At 59.9% G+C, this 20,420-nt stretch overlaps 2 protein-coding genes across 9 annotated transcripts in view; one reads left to right on the plus strand and one right to left on the minus strand.

Moving 5' to 3' along the window:
* Positions 1 to 4,514: 4,514 nt before the first annotated feature.
* CUNH19orf81 (chromosome unknown C19orf81 homolog) lies at positions 4,515 to 11,969 on the plus strand. The gene is given in 9 exon segments (XM_087200651.1): positions 4,515 to 4,831; positions 4,834 to 4,899; positions 4,902 to 4,961; positions 4,964 to 5,056; positions 10,221 to 10,293; positions 10,399 to 10,519; positions 11,044 to 11,158; positions 11,161 to 11,176; positions 11,737 to 11,969. Coding segments are annotated over 9 exon segments (990 nt in total). The 5' UTR covers positions 4,515 to 4,581; the 3' UTR covers positions 11,933 to 11,969.
* Positions 11,970 to 12,041: 72 nt separating this feature from the next.
* Shank1 (SH3 and multiple ankyrin repeat domains 1) overlaps positions 12,042 to 20,420 on the minus strand; it is a 46,913-nt gene continuing 38,534 nt past the window's right edge. For 7 of the 8 annotated variants that reach the window (XM_087200646.1, XM_087200644.1, XM_087200645.1 and 4 more), the window contains 2 exons: positions 16,638 to 19,656; positions 12,042 to 15,059 (listed from right to left, as the gene is read on the minus strand). In XM_087200646.1, coding sequence (XP_087056772.1) covers positions 14,342 to 15,059; positions 16,638 to 19,656 — 3,737 coding nt within the window. In that variant the 3' untranslated portion in view covers positions 12,042 to 14,341. Of the gene's footprint in view, positions 15,060 to 15,307; positions 15,497 to 16,637; positions 19,657 to 20,420 lie in introns of those variants that run through there. The other variant, XM_087200648.1, reaches the window with a different exon arrangement.

The raw sequence follows: 20,420 nt of genomic DNA on the forward strand, positions 1-20,420 counted from the left end.
CAGCTCAAAAGCCAAAATCGCGAGGCTGCAGCGAGCGTGGAGCGAGGCTTCCCGGGACCCAGTGCGCGTCCACCTGGCGATGCAGCGACCTTGGCCGCGAGATCCAGGGCACCGTGCCCTGCTCCCTGGTCTCTGACCCAGAAGTCCGGGATCCCGGACTTCCCTAGGCCGGGACTTGGAGCGCCCCCACCTGCGCAGCTCAGAGCGCTGGTGGTGAAGGAGGCCTGGGTAGGAGGAGGCCGAGGGAACCCGGGCTCCGTCCTCCTGGGCCTGCTCCTTGCCGGGAGCCGGCTTCTCATCAGCAAAATAGAGGCAGTAAACTGATTTCCTAGGGGATGCAGCGTCGGAAGAAACCGGCAGTGTAGATTCAGCATTAGCACCAAGTAGGTGCTTAATGAATACTTTTTAAAGTAGCAAGTAAGAGTTTCGAGTATATTAATAGCAGTTAATGATAATTGTCACTTAAGATAAGTAGCAGCGTGCTAAGTGTTTTGAAAGCGTTTTCTCATTTCATCTTCACTTGGGCCCGGTACAGTTATGTTATTCCCATTTCACAGAGGAAATAATTGAGGCCCGTGGAGGTTAAATCCCTGGGGAAGCCCAGAGAGGCGGCCTGTAGGCCCCTCAGTCTCCCTGGGTGCTTCCTGCAGGCGGTAACACTCAAATAAATCTGATCTCAGTGAGAGATTGGTTAGTTCTTCAGCAAACAGGCTCAAGAGGAGTCTCCTGGGGCCTTGCTCTAACTGGATTATCTTCCCTCACTGCGGCCTCTGTAGACTCTCCCCACGCCACCCCCCAAACCAGGGATTTGAATCCAGGGCCTCCCCACTTTGCCACATCCCCAGCCCTTTTTAATTTTTTATCTTGGGACAAGGGCTTGGTCAATTGCCCAGACTGGGCACAGATTTGCAGTCCTCCTGCCTCAGCCTCCTGGAGTGCTGGGGTTACAGCTGTGCGTCTCTGCCCATGGCTGCCTCTGTGCACAGTTTGAGTCTGAGGCTGCCCAGGGCCCTGGAGGAACCACAACACCCAGGCTGAGTGACTTTGGGCATAGAGCAGCAAGGTTCAAGTCCTGGCTCTGCTGTCCCCTGTGCCACAGGGGGAGGATCACTTCTGCTCTCTGGGCCTGTTTCCCTCTCTGCAAATGAGGAGAATGATTTAAAAAGCAGGTTCTACCTCACTGAGTTATTTTGAGGACTGAATTAAATTCCTGGGAAGCACTTAGAGCACTGGCCAATGCTGAGTGCTGTAATCATTAGTAATTAACATGCATTTGCTCACTTAACCTCCAATTACGTTTGACAAGTGAAGAAATTGAGGCTCAGAGAGGGCAGCTGGCCTGCCCAAGATCACACAGCCAGAAGGGTCAAGAGTTGAGTGTGAGGGTGTCCATCTGAATCCAGAGCCCTCGCTGCTTTAGCCACTACTTTGTATGCTGGCAGCTGTGGCCTTGAACGTCACCACCACTGGACTGTAGAACTGTGGAGAGAGAGAGAGAGAGACCAGCATGTGAATTCCAACCAATCCACTAATCCATCTGGTAGATACTTTCTGAGCACTTACTGTGTGCCAGATGCTTTTTTAGGTGCCAGGGATTCAGCTGGGAACAAACAGGCAAAACTCTAGCCTTCAGGAGCTCCTGGTCTATCGGAGGAGACATAATAACCAAAGAAAGACTTACCCTGGGACCCTCACACTAGGATCCATTCCAGGAAGGCAAGTGCAGGTGTATTTGAGAAGGAATCCTGGACGGCATCTTCCTTGACGTCAGGGCTGAGTGAGCGGGAATGGGCCAGGGGGAGATGGGAGTGAGGCGAGCAGTGCTCGGAGAATGAGCAGCCCGTGAGGCCCGGGCCAGGAGGGGCTTGGCACATGACTACCTGGTGTGCAGTGTCACGAGGGTGACCTTTGGCTTGGTCATTGCTGTGTCCTTACTGCCCAACCCAGTGGTGGCACATGGTAGGTGCCACTGGGTACCGGCTGTCTGAACAAATGAATGACTGCATGAACAAGGGGTGGATACATGGAGAAATGTTCGGGCATACAAATGTATTCATGGGTGAATGGAGGGATGCTGGAGGCATGAGGGAGAGATGGGTGGATGGGTGGATGGGTGTTGGAGGGATGGGTGAAGGGATGGATGGATGGATGCTGGATGGAGAATGTGTGGATGTGTGGATGAGTGAATTGCTGGGGATGGGTGGATGGATGGGTGTTGGAGGGATGGATGTACAAATAAGTGGGTGGGTGGATGGTGGATGGATGATTATATGGACAGACAGATGTTGGAAGAATAAATGAAGGGATGGATGGATGTGTGTTCACAGATCCTACTGACTCACACTCACATGCCTGGAGGTAAATGGAGATAAATGGTGCAAATACACCTTCGTCTCTCCTGGTGATCCCCACAGAGAGCCAGGCACTGAGAAAAGAGGTCGGCCATGCTGGGCGGGGCCTGTGCCCTGGCAAGTGGGAAGGCAGAGCCCCCAACCAGGGCCACCACGGAACGGTACCAGTGCTACCACCACTGCAGTGCTGGCATCACTTCTGGGATGAGAGGAAGATGCTGATTCAGGGATGTGTGTCCCAGGCTGGGCACCAGGCCAGCGAGTGGAACAGGGAAGGCCCAGGAAGGATGGGGTGGGTGGCAGAGGGAAGCATGAGGGGCCGGGCAGCAGAGAGACAGGCAGAGAGAGACAGGCAGAGAGAAACAGATGCAGAGAGATGGAGAGGGGAAAACAGTGGTGGAGACAGAGGGAGCGAGGGAGGGGAGGGGAGGGGCAGGGAGAGAAGCGCTCAGTTATTCATTCAACTCGAAGGTCCGAAGGTCTTGTACTTCCGGGAGGCTGGGAAGGTGTTACCAGAGGCCAGAGGTGAGGGGGACAAGGTCCTGAGCAAGACCAGTGGGGAGGAGGTAGCATTCTGAGGTCTGGGAAAGGAGCAGAAACACACAGGCAGGGGAAGGAATAGAAACACTGCCGACGGGAGGGGTCAGAGAAGGCTTCCGGGAGGAGGTGACCTGGAGCTCCTTATTAACTGGGGCATTTATTAGAAGAGGCAGCTCATGCTGGGATCCCCTCACTGGGAGGCTGAGGCAGGACAGTTGCAAGTTTGAGCCCAGCCTGAGCAACTTAGTGACTTATCGAAATAGTGTCACAAAAATAGATAGATAAGGGTGGGGGATTTAGCTCAGTGGTTCCGCCGCCTGCTTTGTAAGCGCAAGGACCGGAGTTCGATCCCTGGTACCCCCCCCAAAAAACCAAACTAGACAGATGGATGGCTAGATAGATTGATGGATAGAGGCAGGCCTTTGAAATGGGGAAAGGGAGGCTGGGGAAGGTGTAGCAGAGGCAGAGGACGGGATGGGCTGAGGGACCAGTTAAAGAAAAAGCTTCCTAAAGGGGGGCCGCAGAATGAGGGGAGAGGTGAACTGGATTGGGGCCAGGGGCCCGGGGAGCGAGAAGATCTGTCTGCAGCTCTGCCAGCCCCCAGGGGAAGGGGCTGGGACCAAGCTGGGGGGGGCGGCAGGAGGGCAGAGCTGGGGGCTGAGGGATGTGATGGCGCGTGTGCCTGTGGCCATATCCCCTGTCCTACACACGGGATGGGATGGGCGGCCAGAAACGGAGGAGGGCAGCTGAACGGGAGAGAAAGAGGCCTTAACAGGCAGGAAGCGAGCGCCAGCCTCCTCTCTGACTGGCCCAGCGCCTTCCCCTTGATTGCCTCAATGTCTTGCGCAGGGCTGGATTTAGGAGTGAATCTGGGCCACCTGCCTGGAAAGCGCAAGGACCAGAGTTCAATCCCCAGTAGCGAAAAACAGAAACAAACCCAGAATGGATCTGGGCTTCAGATGCCAGTCACTGTGGCACTCAGCTGCGATCCACCCCACCTACTCTGGAGGCAGAGGCAGGAGAAGTGCAAGGCCAGCTTGGGCAACTTAAAGAAAGATCCTGTCTCACAATTTATTCATTATTTTTTTTGTACCAGGGATTGAACCTTGTGCTTGCGAGGCAGGCACCAGAACCACTGAGCAACACCCCCAGCCCTTGTCTCACAATTTAAAAAATAAAAAGAGCTGGGGATGTTGCTCGGTGTGAAGGCCCTGGGTTCGATCCCCAGGACTGGGGGGAAAAAAAAAATCTCTTAATTTCGTTAGGTGCAAGTAGAGTGACAGGACCGAGGGAGAGCTAGGGTCTATTCCAGCCTCCTCGCTGGGCAGCTACTCGCACCCCCTCCCCCTCCGCTCGAGCCCTGGCCCAGGCCCCCAGTTCCCCACTCCCTCAGCGACAGCCCCTCCCCCAGGCACCTTGGCAACCTGCCCCGCCCACCTTTCCCTCGCGCGCGGAGAACCCCGTTCCGATTGAGAATCCCCCTGCCTGCCACTTCTGGCTGACCCAGGGCTGAGGAGGGCAAGTGGGCAGAGCGGGGTGTAGGCAGGGGAGAAGACAGATGGAGGCAGGAGCCTAGAAAGACGGGGCAGAGAGGCACGGAGACCTAGAGAGGGCGCGAGGGTTTGAGAGAGGCAGAGGCGGCGGAGTATGAAGGGAGGGAGGCTGGGGAAACTGAGGCAGGGCTAGGAAGATGGAGAGAGGAAGGAGAGAAGCGAGGGAGAAGAGGGCCTAGAAGTCAAGGGAAAGAGAGGAGGAGAGCTAGCCAGAGAGGGCGGGTGGGCGGGAGGCCGAAAGTGGGAGAGAGACGAGAGACGGGGGAGAGGGGCGGAGAGAGAGGGGTGGGGAAGCGGCCTGGGGGAGACCTGGGGAGATGCAGAAAGAAGCAGGGACGTGAGACAGAAGGGACTAGGGCGCCCAGGAAGCCCTCAAGGTTAGGGGCACCCTGTCTCCACAGGCTCCCTGCCTTCCCTTTCCGTATTTCCTCCCTGGGGCATCAAAAAGGAGGAGAGAGAGGACCTGGGAGGAGAAGCTGGGGTGCGCGGCCCAGCCAGAGGCCTCCTTCCCTCCCCGCCAGACATCCCTCGCCTGCCTTCCCAGGATGCAGCCTGAGGTGGAGCCCCTGGGCTGCCCCAGCCTGGGCAACCCCAGCATGCACAGGGAGCCAGGTACTGAGGGGGGCAGATTCCCTTCACCCCTGCACTGAGTGGGAGCCTGGGCCCTCAGGGTGGCCTGGTGGGTCCCTGGTATTCCATAGGGAGACCCTTCCCTCACCCCCATATTCACCAGGTTGCTGGACAATGGCCCCTTGCACCTCAAACTACATTTCCCATGAGCCTCTGGAGTTCCCTGGCCAATACGCTGGGCCCAGAACTACATTTCCTGTGAGCCTCTGGGCCCTTAGCAAACGTGAGGCCATTTTCCTTCTAGACACCCTGCCTGTCTTTGTCTTCCAATTTGAGCTCAGCGTCCTCCCTTCCTTTCCTCTCTGGTTTTCAATTTTCAGATGCTCCCACCACCCTCCCAATCCCTGAGCTGGGCCCACCCTTCCACCCACAGCCACCTCCCCACTTCGTGGCCTCTGACTCCCTGTGCCTGGCCCTCCCTCTCTGTGCCCACAGCCCTGGCTTGGCTGTTCTCTCCTCACCTTTTCCCTGGTCTTCAGCACTGACCCCAGCTGGCCCTGCTCAGACTTCCTGGCTTCCCCTTATACCCAGGGCAGTGTCCCAGCCCTTCAGCCTGGCTTCGAGACACAGTTTTGTCTGGGCCTGGGCCACAGTGCCCTGTTTGTGCTCTGTGGTTTAGCATAGCCCACTCAGGCACTCAGCATTCTCAGCGGGGATACAAGTGACTGTAGGTAGTAGACAGCTGGACTTGGGGTTAAAGAGTAGAAATGTCATTACCTCATCCAAAAAGAAGCTCAGAAGTGTGTAAGTATAGGGTGTAGGGGTTGGGTTTGGTTGAATCAGTAGCTCAGGGATGCCATTAGGATTCATTTTCTTTCCATCTCCTGGCTTTTTGGCTTGGGGTTTGTCATCTTTGCATACTTCAGCTTGCTTACCTCATGATCACAATATGGCTGCCACAACCCCATATTGTTAGAGCCCCCAAGTGGTGTCTCCTCACATGTAATTGGTCAGCACTTACCCACCCACCTTTACCTGGCAAGATGAATGGGATTATAATTATTTTGATCAGGGGTCCTCAAGTTTGACTGTTCTTAAAAACATTAACAAACCAACCCATATCTAACTTCAGCTCAGAACCACTGAACAAGAATCTCTGGGATCAGGACCCAAGCATCTGCATTTGTTTAATGTTTTCCTGGTGATTTTGTTGCAGGAAGAGTTGGGAAGTAGCTGAGCATAGTGGTGCACACCTGTAACCCTACACCCTGGGAGGCTGAGGCAGGAGGATTGCATGTTCAAACCCAGCCTAGGCAACTCAAGAGAGAGACCCTGTCTCAAAATAGAAAATAAAAGGGGTTGGGGGTGTAGCTCAGTGCAAAGGCCCTGGGCTCAATTTCTCGAGTAGACTAACCTAACAAAGGCACCACACGTTAAGCATAATATACGTACACTCCAGAAACGTGGCTGTTTGTTCATTTCAGGTTTGCTGTTTTCTTTCTTTCTTTTTTTTTTGGGGGGGGGTGTACCGGGGATAGAACTCAGATCCTTGCGCTTGGGAGGCAGGCAGCAGAACCACTGAGCTAAATCCCCGGCCCTTAGGTTTGCTGTTTTCTTTGTGGCATTTGGGAACCCATCACATTTTTAGTTTATCAGGTTGGAAGCTCAGGCGGAGGCCCTGAGAAGGCCCGTGAGCTGCTAATGGACAAGGAGGGAGCCTGTTCTCAGGCAGGGAGGGGACCTGAAGCCATCTCACAAATAATTCATACTCCGTGTCAGTAAGTGCTCTGCTGTTTGGGGTTGAAGAGAATTCTCGAGGTTCCTGCCAGTGACCTGTCGTGATGACCTGTCATCTTGGCCTTGGCTCAGGCGGGTTCACCTCTGCGCAAGAAGCCCTTCCACCTGCCCTCCCTCCTTCTGGCCAACACCTCCTTTCCACGCGGGCCTCACTGTGGACAGCACCGCCAGTCCCCTCCTCGGCTGCTGGGAGTTCTCAGAGGGGAGGCCGGGGAGCACAGCATCCTCCCAGGTCACACAGGCGGCCTCAGAGATGCGTCAAAGGTGGACATGGTTGCATTTTCTTAATTACTCAGCCAGCATCGATTTTGAAAGCAATACTTTTATTAATTCAGTTACACATAGACCTTTAAATGAATGTGTTAGAATCGCTATTGTAATTTAGAGACATTTTTTATTCCTTATTTATTTCTTAGTCCTGGGGATTGAACTCAGGGCCTTTGCACTGAGCTACATCCCCAGCCCTTTTCTATTTTTCATTTTGAGACAGGGTCTAGTTAAGTTGCGAGCTTCCTGCCTCTGCCTCCCGCGGTGCTGGGCTGACAGGCATGCACCACTGTGCCCAGCAGTCATTCACAGTTTTCCTGTCCCAATGCCTAGCTTCAATAACTAGCAATATTTTACTCTGATTTCACCTAGACACCCCCCCCCCCACCAGCACACACACTTTTGGGGGACATTCTTGAGGACAAATTTGTTTTAAAGAAAACTGCCAATGTGATTTCCTATTACCCACAAACATCAGCACGAGCCTCAATTACTAAGGATTAAGAAAATACATACCCCTGCGCCAGAATTATACCGAACAAAAAGGAAAATTATTCTTTTTTTTCCCTTCTTCCAGTTCTGGGTATTGAATCCAGGGCCTTCAGACTAAGCTACAACCCCAGCCCTCTTGTATTTTTCATTTTGGGACAGGGTCTTGCTAAGCTGCTATGTTGCTTGGGCGGGGCTCCAACTTGTGACCCTCCTGCCTCAGCCTCCCAGAGTGCTGAGATTCCTACAAGTGTGTGCCACCAGGCTCAGCAACAGTTATTCTTGAATATCATCCGATACCTACTCCATATGTAAATTCTCTGCTGAAGTCCAAAATTTGTTGTTTACAATTTGTTTGAAATGAGGCCCAAACCAAGGCCCACACATTGCATTTAATTATGCCTGTTCAGGTTTTATTCAAGAAATACTTACTACTGACCAACTAGTACCCAGCACCTGCTAGGTTAATGGATCATACAAAGAAGGTAGAATTGCCCATGTGCTGTGATCCACGAGAAACTCACCGATAGACACTCAGGGAAAATTGATTTGCTGAATGAGGGAGAAGAGAGTCCCTCGTGGAGGCACAGCATGTGCCAAGGCCCTGTGGCAGGAGGGACAGAGAGTTCAGGTCATAGGAAAGCAGTGAGGAGAATGATAGTGCCTGGTCAGGCTTAAGACATCAGCAGGTCTTGTGGGCCACAGGGAGGACCCTGGGTCTTCTGTATCCAACAATGAGGAGTCTTTGGAGGACTCTCAGGAGGGGTAGGTGGGTAGGAGCAGACCTACATTTCAAAGTAGAACCCCAATGGGGTGACTGGGCAAGTAGAGGAGTCAGATGGCTGTTGTCTAGCAAGGGTAGAGTGGGAGGAAGAAGCCTGGGGAGACTGAATAGGCACTCTGGATCCGGATGCTTTCATTCTCATCCTGATTGTATCATTTGGGGCTGTGTGATGTCAGGCAAGTCACTTAACCTCTCTGTGCTTCCATTTTATCATTTGCCAAGTGACACTGGAATGGAAATGGAAAGAAAGTGCTTTTAAAAGTCCTTGACACATGGAAGAGCCCCAGAAGCACATAGTGGTTACTATCATTAAGTGGACAGATATGAGAAGGTGGCCGGTCTGTCTGAGGGGGGGGGGGACAGTGTAGCTGGAACACCCAGCACCTGGGATGGCGGCTGGAGGAGGGAGGGTAGGGGCAGGGAGGGGACCCGGTGATGCCACAGGGTGAGCTGTGTTGACACCCTGGAGCCATGGGCCACTCAAAGCTCATAGGACCTGAGTGCTGGTTTTCATGAACTGGCTGTTAGAACTGTTGGAAGCCAGACAGTGGCCATTGTGAGGCCAGCCAGTGCTCTGTACGTATGTCAAATATCATCTCAGTAAGGGATGTTAGCAAGGACATGTCACAGGAGTTGGGCTGGGTTGTTGTTCCCAGGCTTGGGCTCTGGGAAGCGGGGCTTTGTTCTGACGCTGGCCAAAGACTAGGACTGAGGGGGGCAGCAAAGGCAGCCTGTGCTGTGGTTGGTTAAAGCAGCTCTGGGCAAGGTGGGGCTCTCTCTGAGCCAGGCACACGGAAGTTCTCCACACTAATTGGGGTGTTTGATCATCTTTGTAGTTTGGGTGTTTTGTGTTTCTGTCTGTGCTGAGATGTGATGTGGGAGTAGTCTTCTCTTGGTGCATTGTAGTCACAGTGGGCTTCCCTGGTGGTGGTGGTGTATGATACTGTTTGTGCCCCACAGGAGAGAGAGCATTGGGGCCTGGCTGTCAAAGGCTGCTTTTCTCTCATCCTCTGTAATAAAAAGACCCACAAACATGAGCATGAAGAAGATAGAAGCATATTTGTCTCACGTAATGGGAGGTAGGTGGTTGGGTTCTGGACACCTCAATTACATGAGAGGATTCAGGGCCCCAGGTCCTCCCCTATTGTTGCTCAATGTACCCAAACATGGTGGGTTACTACTGCATACATGCTTCAGCCCAAGGGAAGGGGCAAAACCCCCCAAGACAAGGAATTTTCTTTTAAGCATATGATCCCAAAGTTGCATCCCACACTCACTCTGCTAATACTCCATTGGTGAGCGTGTGTGGTCATGCAGTCATACCTAGCTGCAAGGGAGTCAGAGCAGCTGTGTGAGCTACAAGGGAGGCCAGGCAGCTGTGGGCTGGATACAATACTAGGACTAAAGGGGAAGGAGAAATGGGTCAATGGGACTACTGCAGTGGGCCCTATGGGACAGACCAATTAGCCAAGAAGGGGCCACATTTGAACTATCATCAATCAAGTTCCAGTGAAGAGAGTCCATAAAAAACTGCCAATTGGGCCCAAATACTGTTCCTAGAGGCAGGAGATACTGCTGTTGTGCAGGATCCAGGGAGAGTGACTGGAGGAGGAAACAGAAAAGAGCAAATCCCTAGCTTCCCCCTGGTTCATAGCCTCCCTCTGGTCCCTTTTTCAGACAGAGCCTGACAAGAACCCAACTGTCCAAGCAGATATGTGGTCATTAGAGTCTTGGCTTCAGCATCTCAGAGTGAAGAAGGGTGAGATCCAACAGCTGGCTTGTGAGCTACTCTAGGGTGGCATGGATGACAGGTGATGCTCATTCAAGCAGAAGCATACTGAGGAATGATAGTGGGTTCTCTGTCCTCAGCTGCCCTCCTGGTGGACATGGAGGCCCCAGAAGAGATGCCACCTCGAAGCCTGGGGAGGCCTGTCAAATCCTCGTGAGTGGCCCTTGGTTCTATGACTTCTGACCTCCACTGCTCCTCTAGATGTGACAGCAGGGACTTCTGACCTTGGAGGACCCTGCCTGTCACTCTCTCTCTCAGGAAGCAGTGCCTACAGCAGGTCGTTGCAGAATATGAGGCTCTGGACCGAGAGCTGCCATGCATACGGAAGTTCTCCACACCACCTGCCTCCCAGCCTCTCCGCCTTTGCATGGAGACCTTGGTGAGGTCTCCTCCTTGTGGCTCCTTGGTTTCCGCAGTTTGAGGGCTGGGAATAGAAAGGGTGCGGGTTTGGGATTGAGGTGGGCAGGGTTTAGACCCAGGCTGTGTGGTTTACGGGCTGTGGGCTTGGCACTGGGGCAGTACACTGAAAATTGATTGTGGATTTGTCAAAGGATCGGTCTTCCAATTTATCACTGTTCATCCCAGGAGAAACTGAGGGCCAGAGAGAGGGAGACTAAGGACGAAGGGCTTCTGCTAATCTATCTGCTAAGAAATTCCGTAGTTTCAGATGTAACAAAACCTCCCAAAGTTTTGTTGTTTTGAACCCAGGGGTGCTCTGCCACTGAGCTACATCTTTAGCCCTTTTTATTAGAGACAGGGTCTCACTAAGCTTCTCAGGTGGGACTCCAACTTGAGATCCTCCTACCTCAGCCTCCCAGAGCCCTGGGATTACAGCTGGGGTCTAAGGCGGTGTCTTCTGACCCAGGGGATCAAGGGCTGAGGGCCTCTCTTCTATCCCCCCAGGAGGATTTTACCCACGTGGAGGTGCTGGAGGCGCTGGAGGCCAAGTTACCTGGGGCCATGGAAAGCGGGCGCGTGAATAGCATACGCTTTGAGAACATGAACGTAATCTGTGGGACCGCGGCCGCAGAGACCGGTGAGCCAGCGCGGAGGGCGGAGCCGAGAGGACGGGGGGGGGGGGGGGGGCGTGGAGCTGGAAGCAGTGAGGGGTCGTGGCCTAGGGCCCCTGAAGATCAAGATTGGTGTCTAAGCGCTGGGGGCGGGGCCAAGCGAACGGGGCGTAGGGTGAGCGGCCTGGGGGCGGGGGCGGGGTGAGGGGGCGGGGCCGAGACCGGCTAGTAAGGGCAAGGTGGGAGTCCCGGCATTGGAGGGCGGGGCTGGACTGGGTCGGAACCCGAATTTGGGCCAAGAAATGGGCTTGGCGCCAGGAAAGGCAGCTATGAGGAGCAGTGGGCCGAGCACCTAGTAGGGCCAGGGCAGGATGTGATAAGGAGGGAGTGACCTGGAGAGATCTGGATCACGGGGCAGAAGCAGGCTGAGCGCGAGACCAGAGCTGGAAAGACAGGGGTCCGGGCACGTGTTGACCTCCGCGAGAGGGCAGGGCTGTTAGGGACAGAGCGGCCAGAGTAGGTAACCGGGAGGAGGCTTTGCCAATCCAAGGCGGGGCTGAGGCCACCAGCAAGTTGCCCCTCGCAGGTGGCTCATCACCGTCGCTGACATTCAGACGCGCTCGCGCCTACTGCGCTCTGGGCTCAGCCCCCGCGGGCTGGAGCACCAGCTCGTGCTCCACGACGACCTACAGTAGGGCGACTACCGCTTGCACTTGCGCCGCTCGCTGGTCCGACGGCGCATGCTCGAGGCCCTGGGGTCGGAGCCAACCCAGGAAGACTGACGCAAGAGAGAGGGTGGGCCCCGGCTGCGCTTGCGCACTACGCCCCTGAAGGGGGGGGCCGACTTCGCCGGGAGGGGGCGTCGCCTCCCAGGAAGGAGGCGGGGCCGGCTCGAGGGGGTGGATACTGTGAGTTTAATTATAAAGAAAGACTTGGTACAAAAGCCATTTCTGTCTGCAAAACCTTGGTGGGGAGTCCAAGGAAGGGAGGGGGTGGGGGTAGGCACTCACCCCCTTCTTATAATCCCGCCTCCCTAAACCTACTCCAGTCCCTGCAAATGGTCGCCGGGGTCCTGATCCCTTGAGGGAGGAACTGAGGCCATCAGAAGAGAAGACCTGGGCGCCGGACTTTGGACGCGTGCAGATTCCAGCCGGTCTCAGCGAGAACCAGACGTCCTCATCCGCCCCCTCCTCGTCCCCTTCCCACCCCCCTTGGAAGACAATTCTCAGGCTTTTATTTCAGGTCTTTTCTGGACTTGTGTATGTGTGTGTGTTCTAGGGTTTTTCTTTTTTTGTCGTTTTGCTTTGTATTTTGTTTCTTTTTGCTTAGTCTCTCCTCTCCACCCCGTGCCTCCCCCCTCCAGCCCCACCCCCCTGCTCCTCCCCCTCCCCACCCCCAACACCCTCCCCAACCCCGCGGCACCCATCCAGAATGAACAAGCCCTTGATAGACAGGCGCCGCGCAGGCCCCCTGCGGACTGGGGGCATCCGACCAGGGGGAGGGGGAGGGGGCGGGTAGGGGCCCAGCGCACGACCTCTGCTTCTGTCCTGCCACCCCTCCCCCCTCCCGCGACCCTCCCACAAGGTTCCCCGCAGATCCCTGACATGGTGAGGGGAGGGCTGCCCCTCCCCTCGTGGACGGAGCGCCTCCCCCCACCGTGGGGGTAGGGGCAGCAGAGGGGGATGGGCGTGGGGAAGGAGGGGGAGCGCCCTTCTTTGGCAGCTGAACATGGGGGGAACCTGAGGGCAGTGCCCTCCCCCCTTTACCCGCAGCAGGGGAAGGGGCTTCCAAGGGGGAGAGGTGGCTTTAAAATTCCCAAGCCCCAGGAATAAGGGGTAGGGGCAGCGTGCGGGACGGAGCGGCCATGCTGGAGGGAGGGGGGTCTGGGAGGGGAGGAAAGGCCAGAAGGGGCTCCTCGTGCAAAATGGGTGGGAAGATGGCCCGGGGAGGACGTGGCAGGTGAGCGGAGGAGAGAAGAAGCCTGGTGAGCTGGGAGCTAGGTGGGAAGAGGCGGGCATCGGGGCAGACGGCAGCGCAGCCCCAGTGCACGTGGGAAGGGCGAGCGTGCCCAGGAGGGGTGGGGCCTCGGGGCAGGTGGGGAAGTCGCCGAGGAGTTAGCAGAAAGCGGGGAGTGTGCAGCAATGTCTGGGTGCGTTACAAAAGGAAAGAGGGCCCCGGGGATCCGTCAGGGAGCGCGCTGGGGAAGGTGCGTGTGGGAGAGGGTGGAGATGGGCCGTGCGGCTGTGAGCAGCAGTTCCGCAGGGGCGAGTGGCCAAAGTGACAGTGCAAGAGGGCAGGGGTCACTGTGAGCAGAGCGAGAATGTGGGGTTCATGATCAGAGGGGAAAGCACCTCCGTGTAGGAGGATGGAGGTGCGCGTATCTCGGGGGAGCAGACGACAGCGAGCGCACGAGAGCTGAGCAAAGACAGGGTCCCTGGGGAGGGAATGCGCAGGTCCAGGCCGCGGCGGGGGGCTGGGGGGCCCCGCAAGCTGGGTCCCGCGTGTGTCTGCATCACGGGACCGGCGTGAGCGGAGGGCGGTCTGGAGACTGCATGAGGGGGCCCCAGGAGAAGGGGTGTGCCGGAGGAGTGGAGGCATGAGGAAAGAAACATGTGCAAGGAAAGCCGAGCTGGGCGGGCGGGAAGGCGGAGTGTGCGGAGACAGTGAGGGCAGATTTGTGCAAAGCTGCAGCTGAGGGGAGGAGAGGGCGAGCAGGCGTGCAACGGAGCCGAGCGAGCAGAGGCGGGGGAGGGCAGCTGTGTGCTGGGGAGCGGGCGGGCAAAGGGGCGGAGGGGCCTGGGGAGGCGGGAAGGCTGCTAGAGGGGCGCAGGTGGTGGAATGTGAGGGCACCCCTCCCCTGCGGCCTGGGGTCGCCCCCATCCGGTCAGGCTCAGGGCTGGCCCTCTATGGCTCTGTCTGTCCCCTCCCCCAGGATCGACCCTTCCTCCTCCTCAGTCCCGGCGATTCCTCCGTCCCCTCCCGCCGCTCCCCACACGTCACTCGAAGTCCTGTGTCAGCCGCCCCCTCCTGTGAGGTGCAAGTGTCCGGCCCGGATGGGGCCACCTGGTGACCTCAGGCCTCGGGAGACAGGGCAGGGCGCAGTTCCGGCAGAGTCCCTGCCCGGCGAGAACGGGAGGTGAGAGGCGCTGGCGGCAGGGTTCTGTGGACGGCCGGTCCGTCCAGGCCAGCCATCACCTCTCCAGGAAAAACTTGAGAGCCCGGTCGATGTTCATGCGGTGGCCCACCCTGGTGACCCCCAGGTCCACATAGTCCTCCTTGGTCAAGGCGGGCAGGTGGGAGCCGTCGATCTCGTGGTCCAGGAAGCGGGCCCGGTGCTCGGCCAGGCCCAGCCACTCTAGCCAGTCGGCCACATCGAACTTGGTCCAGAAGCCCAGAGGTTTGGCGCCAAACGGTTTGTCCGGGGGCAGCGACAGCAGGCGGGTGGGCGACAGGGAGCGAGAGGCCCCCGACAAGGCTCCTCCCAGGCCCCCGGACATCCCCGCGTGCGGCGGCACGAAGACAGGGGCGAAGGGGTCCGCGGAGCCCCCCGCCCCACCGGTGGGGGAGCCGCGGATGTCGAAGAGGCCCGGGTAGAGAGGGCCTGAAGGCAGGATGGGCAGGGACGAGGGCCTGGGTGCTGGGCTGACCTTGTGCTCCGAGGCGGGCAGCAGCGAGGGGCTGGGGGCCCGGCGGAGCAGGGGGGGCCGCATCTCGAACTCTACGCCCTGGAGGTGGCGGGAGGAGGTGGAGGAGGAGGAAGCAGAAGGTGAGATGGCCCCCGGGGGTGCAGTGGCTGAAGGCGACACCCCGGATCCAGTGGGGAGTGGCGGCAGAGGTGGCTTGGGCCAGTTCTGAAACAGGCTGCCCACGGGCTTGGGGAGGAGCGAGGACTGGGAGTCGTCGGAGAGCCTGCGAGGGGGCAGGAGACGGGCGGGGGGGATGAGGGGGAGAGGCGAGGGGGGAGGGGGAGAGACCGAGGTCAAGATACAGGGAGAGACGCGAGCGTGGAGGAGATGGACGGAGGAAGGAGTCGAGGCGGATGTCAGGACAGAGAATGAGCCATCGGGAAAGGGTGAGTCGAGAAAGATGAAAGAAAAAGAGACATTAAGCGATAATAATCATTGCCACCACTTACTGCTGCTCATGTGTGCCAGGCATTGTTCTAAGTGCTTTACATCTCCATCTCAATTTAATCCCCACAATAGCCCTGATGCAGGTTACTATGACCATCATTTTTATCAGCACAGAGAGGTTTAGTAACTCGCCTAAGGACACACAGCCAGGAAGTGGCAGAGCCCGGTTATATGGCACCAAACTCTGAGCTCTTAACCACTACTCTATACTGCCTTTGGGATTATGGCCAGTTATAGCAGAGTGGAAGACAGGAACAGTGAGAGGAACAAAAAAGAGGATGAGCATTTTGGGGAGAGAGATGGAGGGGGACAGGGGACAGAGAGAGAGAGAGATGAAGAGAGGGAGATGAAAGAGAGAAGAAACAAGGGGAGAAAAAGGTTCCCCTCATCCCTTTGGCTGCCCTAGCATAGGCTCACGCTTCTGGTCGCAGGCTGCCAGCTCCTGCCTCCTGGGCTCTGCTGTCTCCCTGCTACTCAGCAGCCCACTAGGGTGAGGTATGAAGGTGACTGCAGCTTCTCTGCTCACTGTCGGGCCAACCCCTGCCTCAGCGGGCTCTGAGCTGTGTCTGTCTTGTGCACTGTGGGGTTGCCACCCCCTAGAAGGGCACCCGGCACATGGCAGGCGGTCGTCCGTCTGTAACCAGGCTCTGGGTGATTACACCAGGCATCCTCTCCTTCCAGTGCTGAGTGAAGTGCCCAGAGACCTTGAAGGCCTAACAAGCCCACGTCTCCCAGCCCTGGGCCAGGACTAGTGAGCCCTTTGGAGGGGTGAGATTTAAAACTCCCCCTCCTACCACATTCCCGAAGACTGGAGGGTCTTGGGCGGGCTTGGACTTTGGGGTGATCTCCGCTCACTAGCCGCTTTGGGGGACTTTGCATGACCCCATATTTCCCCATCTCTGTGATGCTGGGGTCTTCAAGAGGCCCTGTCCTCCTCCACCGGGGGTGTGACAATGGCACACCTCAGATCTGCGCCAATGCCCTTTTAGGGGGGGTACTGTGCTGTCCCCATCCTGCAGAGGGGTTGGTTCTTTACCTAAGATCACCCAGCCAGAAAGTGCTGAGCCAGGCTGGGCCTGAGCCCCAAGAAGCTGGGCCCTGTCTGGCACCACCCTGGGTACAAGGGACTCGGACATCTCCTGTGTTCTTCCTGGGCTGTGAAGTAGGTGGGGACCCCAGGAGGGCACTTCCTCCTGGAAGTCTGAGCTTCTTCCGGGGCAAAGCCCTGCAAGCCAGCCTGCTTTGTGTCTTTGTCATCCCGGGACCGTCTAGGGACACAGCTATGGGAGGGCGGACTCTGGTGCCCACCACATCAGCCCTAAGGCCTCCACTGCCAGCCGCTGGTCCTGCTCACCTCTGCCGCTGCAGGGAGGAGGTCCTCTCGGGGACGTAGCCGGCTCCACCGTGGTGGCTGTCCCCAGTGCCCCCGCTGCCTCCCCGGGCCCAAGGCAGAGCCCCTCCAGCTGCTGAGGAGCCCCCGAACTGCTGGAGCTTGGAGCTGAGTTCGCTGATGATGCTGGCTTTGACGGTGGCCAAGGCGGAGGCCTGAGGCTGGGACAGGGGCCCAGACAGGGGTGGTGGTGGCGGGCCCGGGCCCTCCTCCCAGGGCAGTAGCTTCCGAGGCAGGGAGGCGGCGGCAGGCAAGGGCACCGGGGGGACTTCCGGCTCCACCGATACCGGGCCCCCGGCCACGCCTGCCGAAGAGGGCCCCGAACAGGCGCTCAGGGCCAGCAGCCCGTCGTTTCCGGCCCCAGTCACAGAGACCGTGGGGCTGGTGGGGGTGACAGGGTCTCGGAGCCCGCCACTGGGGCCGGGTCGAAGGCCTCCGGCTGCCCCCAGCGCCCGGCCTCGGAGCTTCGAGGGAGTCGTGAGCTGCGGGGGATACGGCGGCCCGCTGCCCCCGAAGGCCTGGCCGTCCAAGTAGGCCACGTAGGTGTCCAGCAGCTCAGGCCCGCTGGCCACCCCGCCCCCGCCCTCGGCAGACAGGCTGCTCAGCGTGGACGCGCTGCTGATGGTCTCCAAGGGGTGGTCACTGCTGCTGCGACTGTCCACCTCCTCGATCCCGGAGTCCGTGCCCGGTGGCGGATCTGGGCCCGGCTGCGGGGCGGGGGGCGCTGGGGCCGCTGGGGCCGGCGGGCCTGGGGTGGGGTGGTCCCCGGGAGCCGCGGGGGGCCCCTGAGTGAGCGTGGCCACCTCGCTGTCATAGGACGTCAGGCTGGATGCAGTGGAGTCCAGGGCGGGCGGGCCAGGGGCGGCTGCCGCCGGGGGGGGCACGGGGGGCAGGGGGGTGACTGGAGCAGGGGGGTCCGGGAGCGGCTGGGGGGGGCCCGGCGTGAGGGGCGACTCCGGCTTCTCGAAGCTGTTGGAAAACTCGAGGGGTGGGGGAAGCGGCTCCGCAAAGAGGAAGTCACCGTCGTCCGCGTCCACCGACGGGGCCGGCGGCGGCAGCACGAGCAGAGGGAGCCCATTCTCCTCGCCGCCCCGCGGGGACGTGGGACAGGCGGGCACGGAGCGGCGCGGGCTGAGCGGCGGGACCCCGGGCCCATCCTCCGCCGAGGGCCCCCTGGAGACCGCCGCCGGCCTGGCGCGCGGCTGACAGTTCTCGAGGAAGCGCACGTGGAGGGGTAGCCGCTCAGGCTCCTCCGCGCCTCCAGACCTCCAGGCCTTGCTGACCCCGGGGTGTGGGGCGGGAGGCTCGGGCCCCAGCTGCAGCAGCAGGGGCCCCACGCCGGGCGCCGTGGGCGGCAGGCGGTGCAGCAGCGAGCGCCGCGCGGCGGGTGGGCTGGCGGGGAGCGGCTTCTCTGGCCCGCCCAGCCCCGCTCGGTAGCCCAGCTCCCGGCGCGGGGGGTCGGGCGGCGGCGCCCCCCAGAGGCGCAGCACGGGCTCGTGGTGCGCGTGGGGCGAGTGGTGATGCGGGGTGGGCGGCGGCGCGTCGTAGCGGGGCGAGGGGGGGCGGGGCGGGGGCTGGGGGGCGCCGCCGCCCTCTGAGGACTCCTTCAGCGCGCGCTCACGGGCGGCCAGCGCCAGCCCGAGCGGGGAGGCCGGGTCCAGGGCCTTGCCGGTGAGCGGGTGCAGCAGGGGCCGCGGGGGCAGGAAGCTGGAGAAGGCGCTGCTGGCCCCGCTGCCCGCGTAGGCGCGTGCGCCCGCCGAGTAGCCCGCGTAGCCGGAGCTCCCCGAGCCGCCCGCAGACTCCAGGCGGAGGTAGGGCTCGGCGGAGAACATGCCCTCGTCGATGGACTTGGAGTGGCGCAGCCGCGGGCCCGGGGTGGCCCCGGCGCCCAGCCCGCCTTCGCCGCCTTCCTCGTCTCCCGCGTCCGTGGAAAGGAAGAGCGTGGAGCGCCGGCGGGCCTCGTTCTGCCAGCCGCCATCCCTGCGCGCCGCGCCCACCAGCGCCGCCCCGAACTGGCTGGTGAAGTCCAGGGTGGCCGGGCCGCTGGGCGACGCGGGCGTGGGCACGGGCGACGGCGAGGGCGGCACGGGCGACAGGGGCGGCGCTGGGCTGGATGACGAGCCCCCGCCGCCTGCGGGGGTCTCGGGCTGGGTGGGCGGCTCGGCCTCGGTGCTGCTGCCCTGGCTGCTGCGGCCGCTGCTGCTGGTGGACGGAGCCTTGATGATGATGGTGGGGATGGGGATGGAGTTCTTCTCGGCCGGCGCGGGCGCGGGGGGCAGCGGCTGCGGCGACGCGGGGGACCCGGGCGCGGCGGGAGGCAGGGCGCCCTTGTGCGGCTCGCCCTCCACCTTGGTCTGCTTGACCAGCGGCCCCTTGCGGCCGCGGCCGGAGCGCGCGGGCACGTACATGGCGGCGCTAGCGGCGCGCGGCGGCAGCTGGAAGTAGCGCAGGGCCGGGGCTTGCGGGGCGCCCCCGGCGCCAGCCCCCGCGTGGTGCGACGGTGAGGGCGCCCCCGGGCTCGGGCTGGGCCCGCCGCCCCTCCAGCCCCGCAGGCTGGGCTGGGGCCCCAGAGCCAGGCGTGGCGGGGCGTCGTCGGGGGCGCCCGTCTCCATCTCGGGCGGGTGCGGCGGGTGCGCGTGGTGGTGGTGGTGGTGGTGGTGGTGGTGGTGCGCAGGGGGCAAGGGGCCACCGTGGTACAGGCTCTTGTCCCGGCCCCCCACGCGCGTGTCGGGAGGGGAGGGGCCGTCAAAGGACGCTGGGGAGGAGGCGGGGAGGGGTCCCCCGGAGCCGGGGTTGAAGGGGCCTCCCCGCGGGGACGGGGTGAGGCGGCCCGAGGAGGAGGGGGCCGGGGGTGTGCTGTACGGGGGCTCTGGTGGGGACGTGGTGGGCGGCGGGGGGATGTCCTCCGAGCCCGGCACAGACAGGCTGCGGCTGAACTTCATGGCTGGGGGTGCTAGGTACGGTCTGTCATCCTCTGCAGCCCCTGGGGAGAAACGGAGGACGCACGGCGTGTGGCACACGGCGGGGCGCTCCCGCTGTCCTGCATTGGGCGTAAGCTGCTAAACAGGACGAGCCAGGCGCTTCGGGATTTGCACTGCTCAACAGCAAACACCAGGGGGAGCAGGCGGGAGGGCGGCGAAATTCAGCTGAATTTCCACCTCCAAACACGAGAGGGCGCCTCTTTCTAATTCGCACAAAGGCAAACGGATACTACGGTGCCTTGGGGTGAGCTGAAGTAGTTTGCGCTAGGTAGGGATCGCCCTGATTTCACAGCTACAACCACTCAAGACGTAGCTGATGGCAGACAAGCTCTTCTGGCTTGGGGACTGAACCCACGGCCTCAGGCTTGCTAGACAAGCTCCCTGCCACTGGGCTGCATCCCCAGCCTGAGATGTGGCTGTTTATAGAGGTAGCCAACACATGGAAAAAGTCCTCGGCCCATGGCGAGACACAGATGAGCTCATGGATGCTACACCCCTTTGGTGATGGCGGACGCTGGAGTCGGGGCGGGGGCTGGGGGGGAGCAATGGGCAAAGGCATGGGCAACACCGCCCCGGGCGGCTGAAAGGAGCTAAGCCTGCCTATTTCTCAGGGTCAGGCCTTGACCAGAGTATCTGGCTGCTCCTCCCGTGGGGCATATGGCTTCAGTCACTGGCTGTCATCAACTCCCGCATTTACGTCCGGACCCCCACCCCCACGTCTGATCTCGGGGCTTGTCCCCATTTTCAAGATGCCGAGCCGCTGCTC

Source organism: Heterocephalus glaber, unplaced genomic scaffold, assembly GCF_053883595.1.
Source record: "Heterocephalus glaber isolate CG9 unplaced genomic scaffold, H.glaber_assembly_v1.0 deba00001744, whole genome shotgun sequence".
NCBI lineage: Eukaryota > Metazoa > Chordata > Mammalia > Rodentia > Bathyergidae > Heterocephalus > Heterocephalus glaber.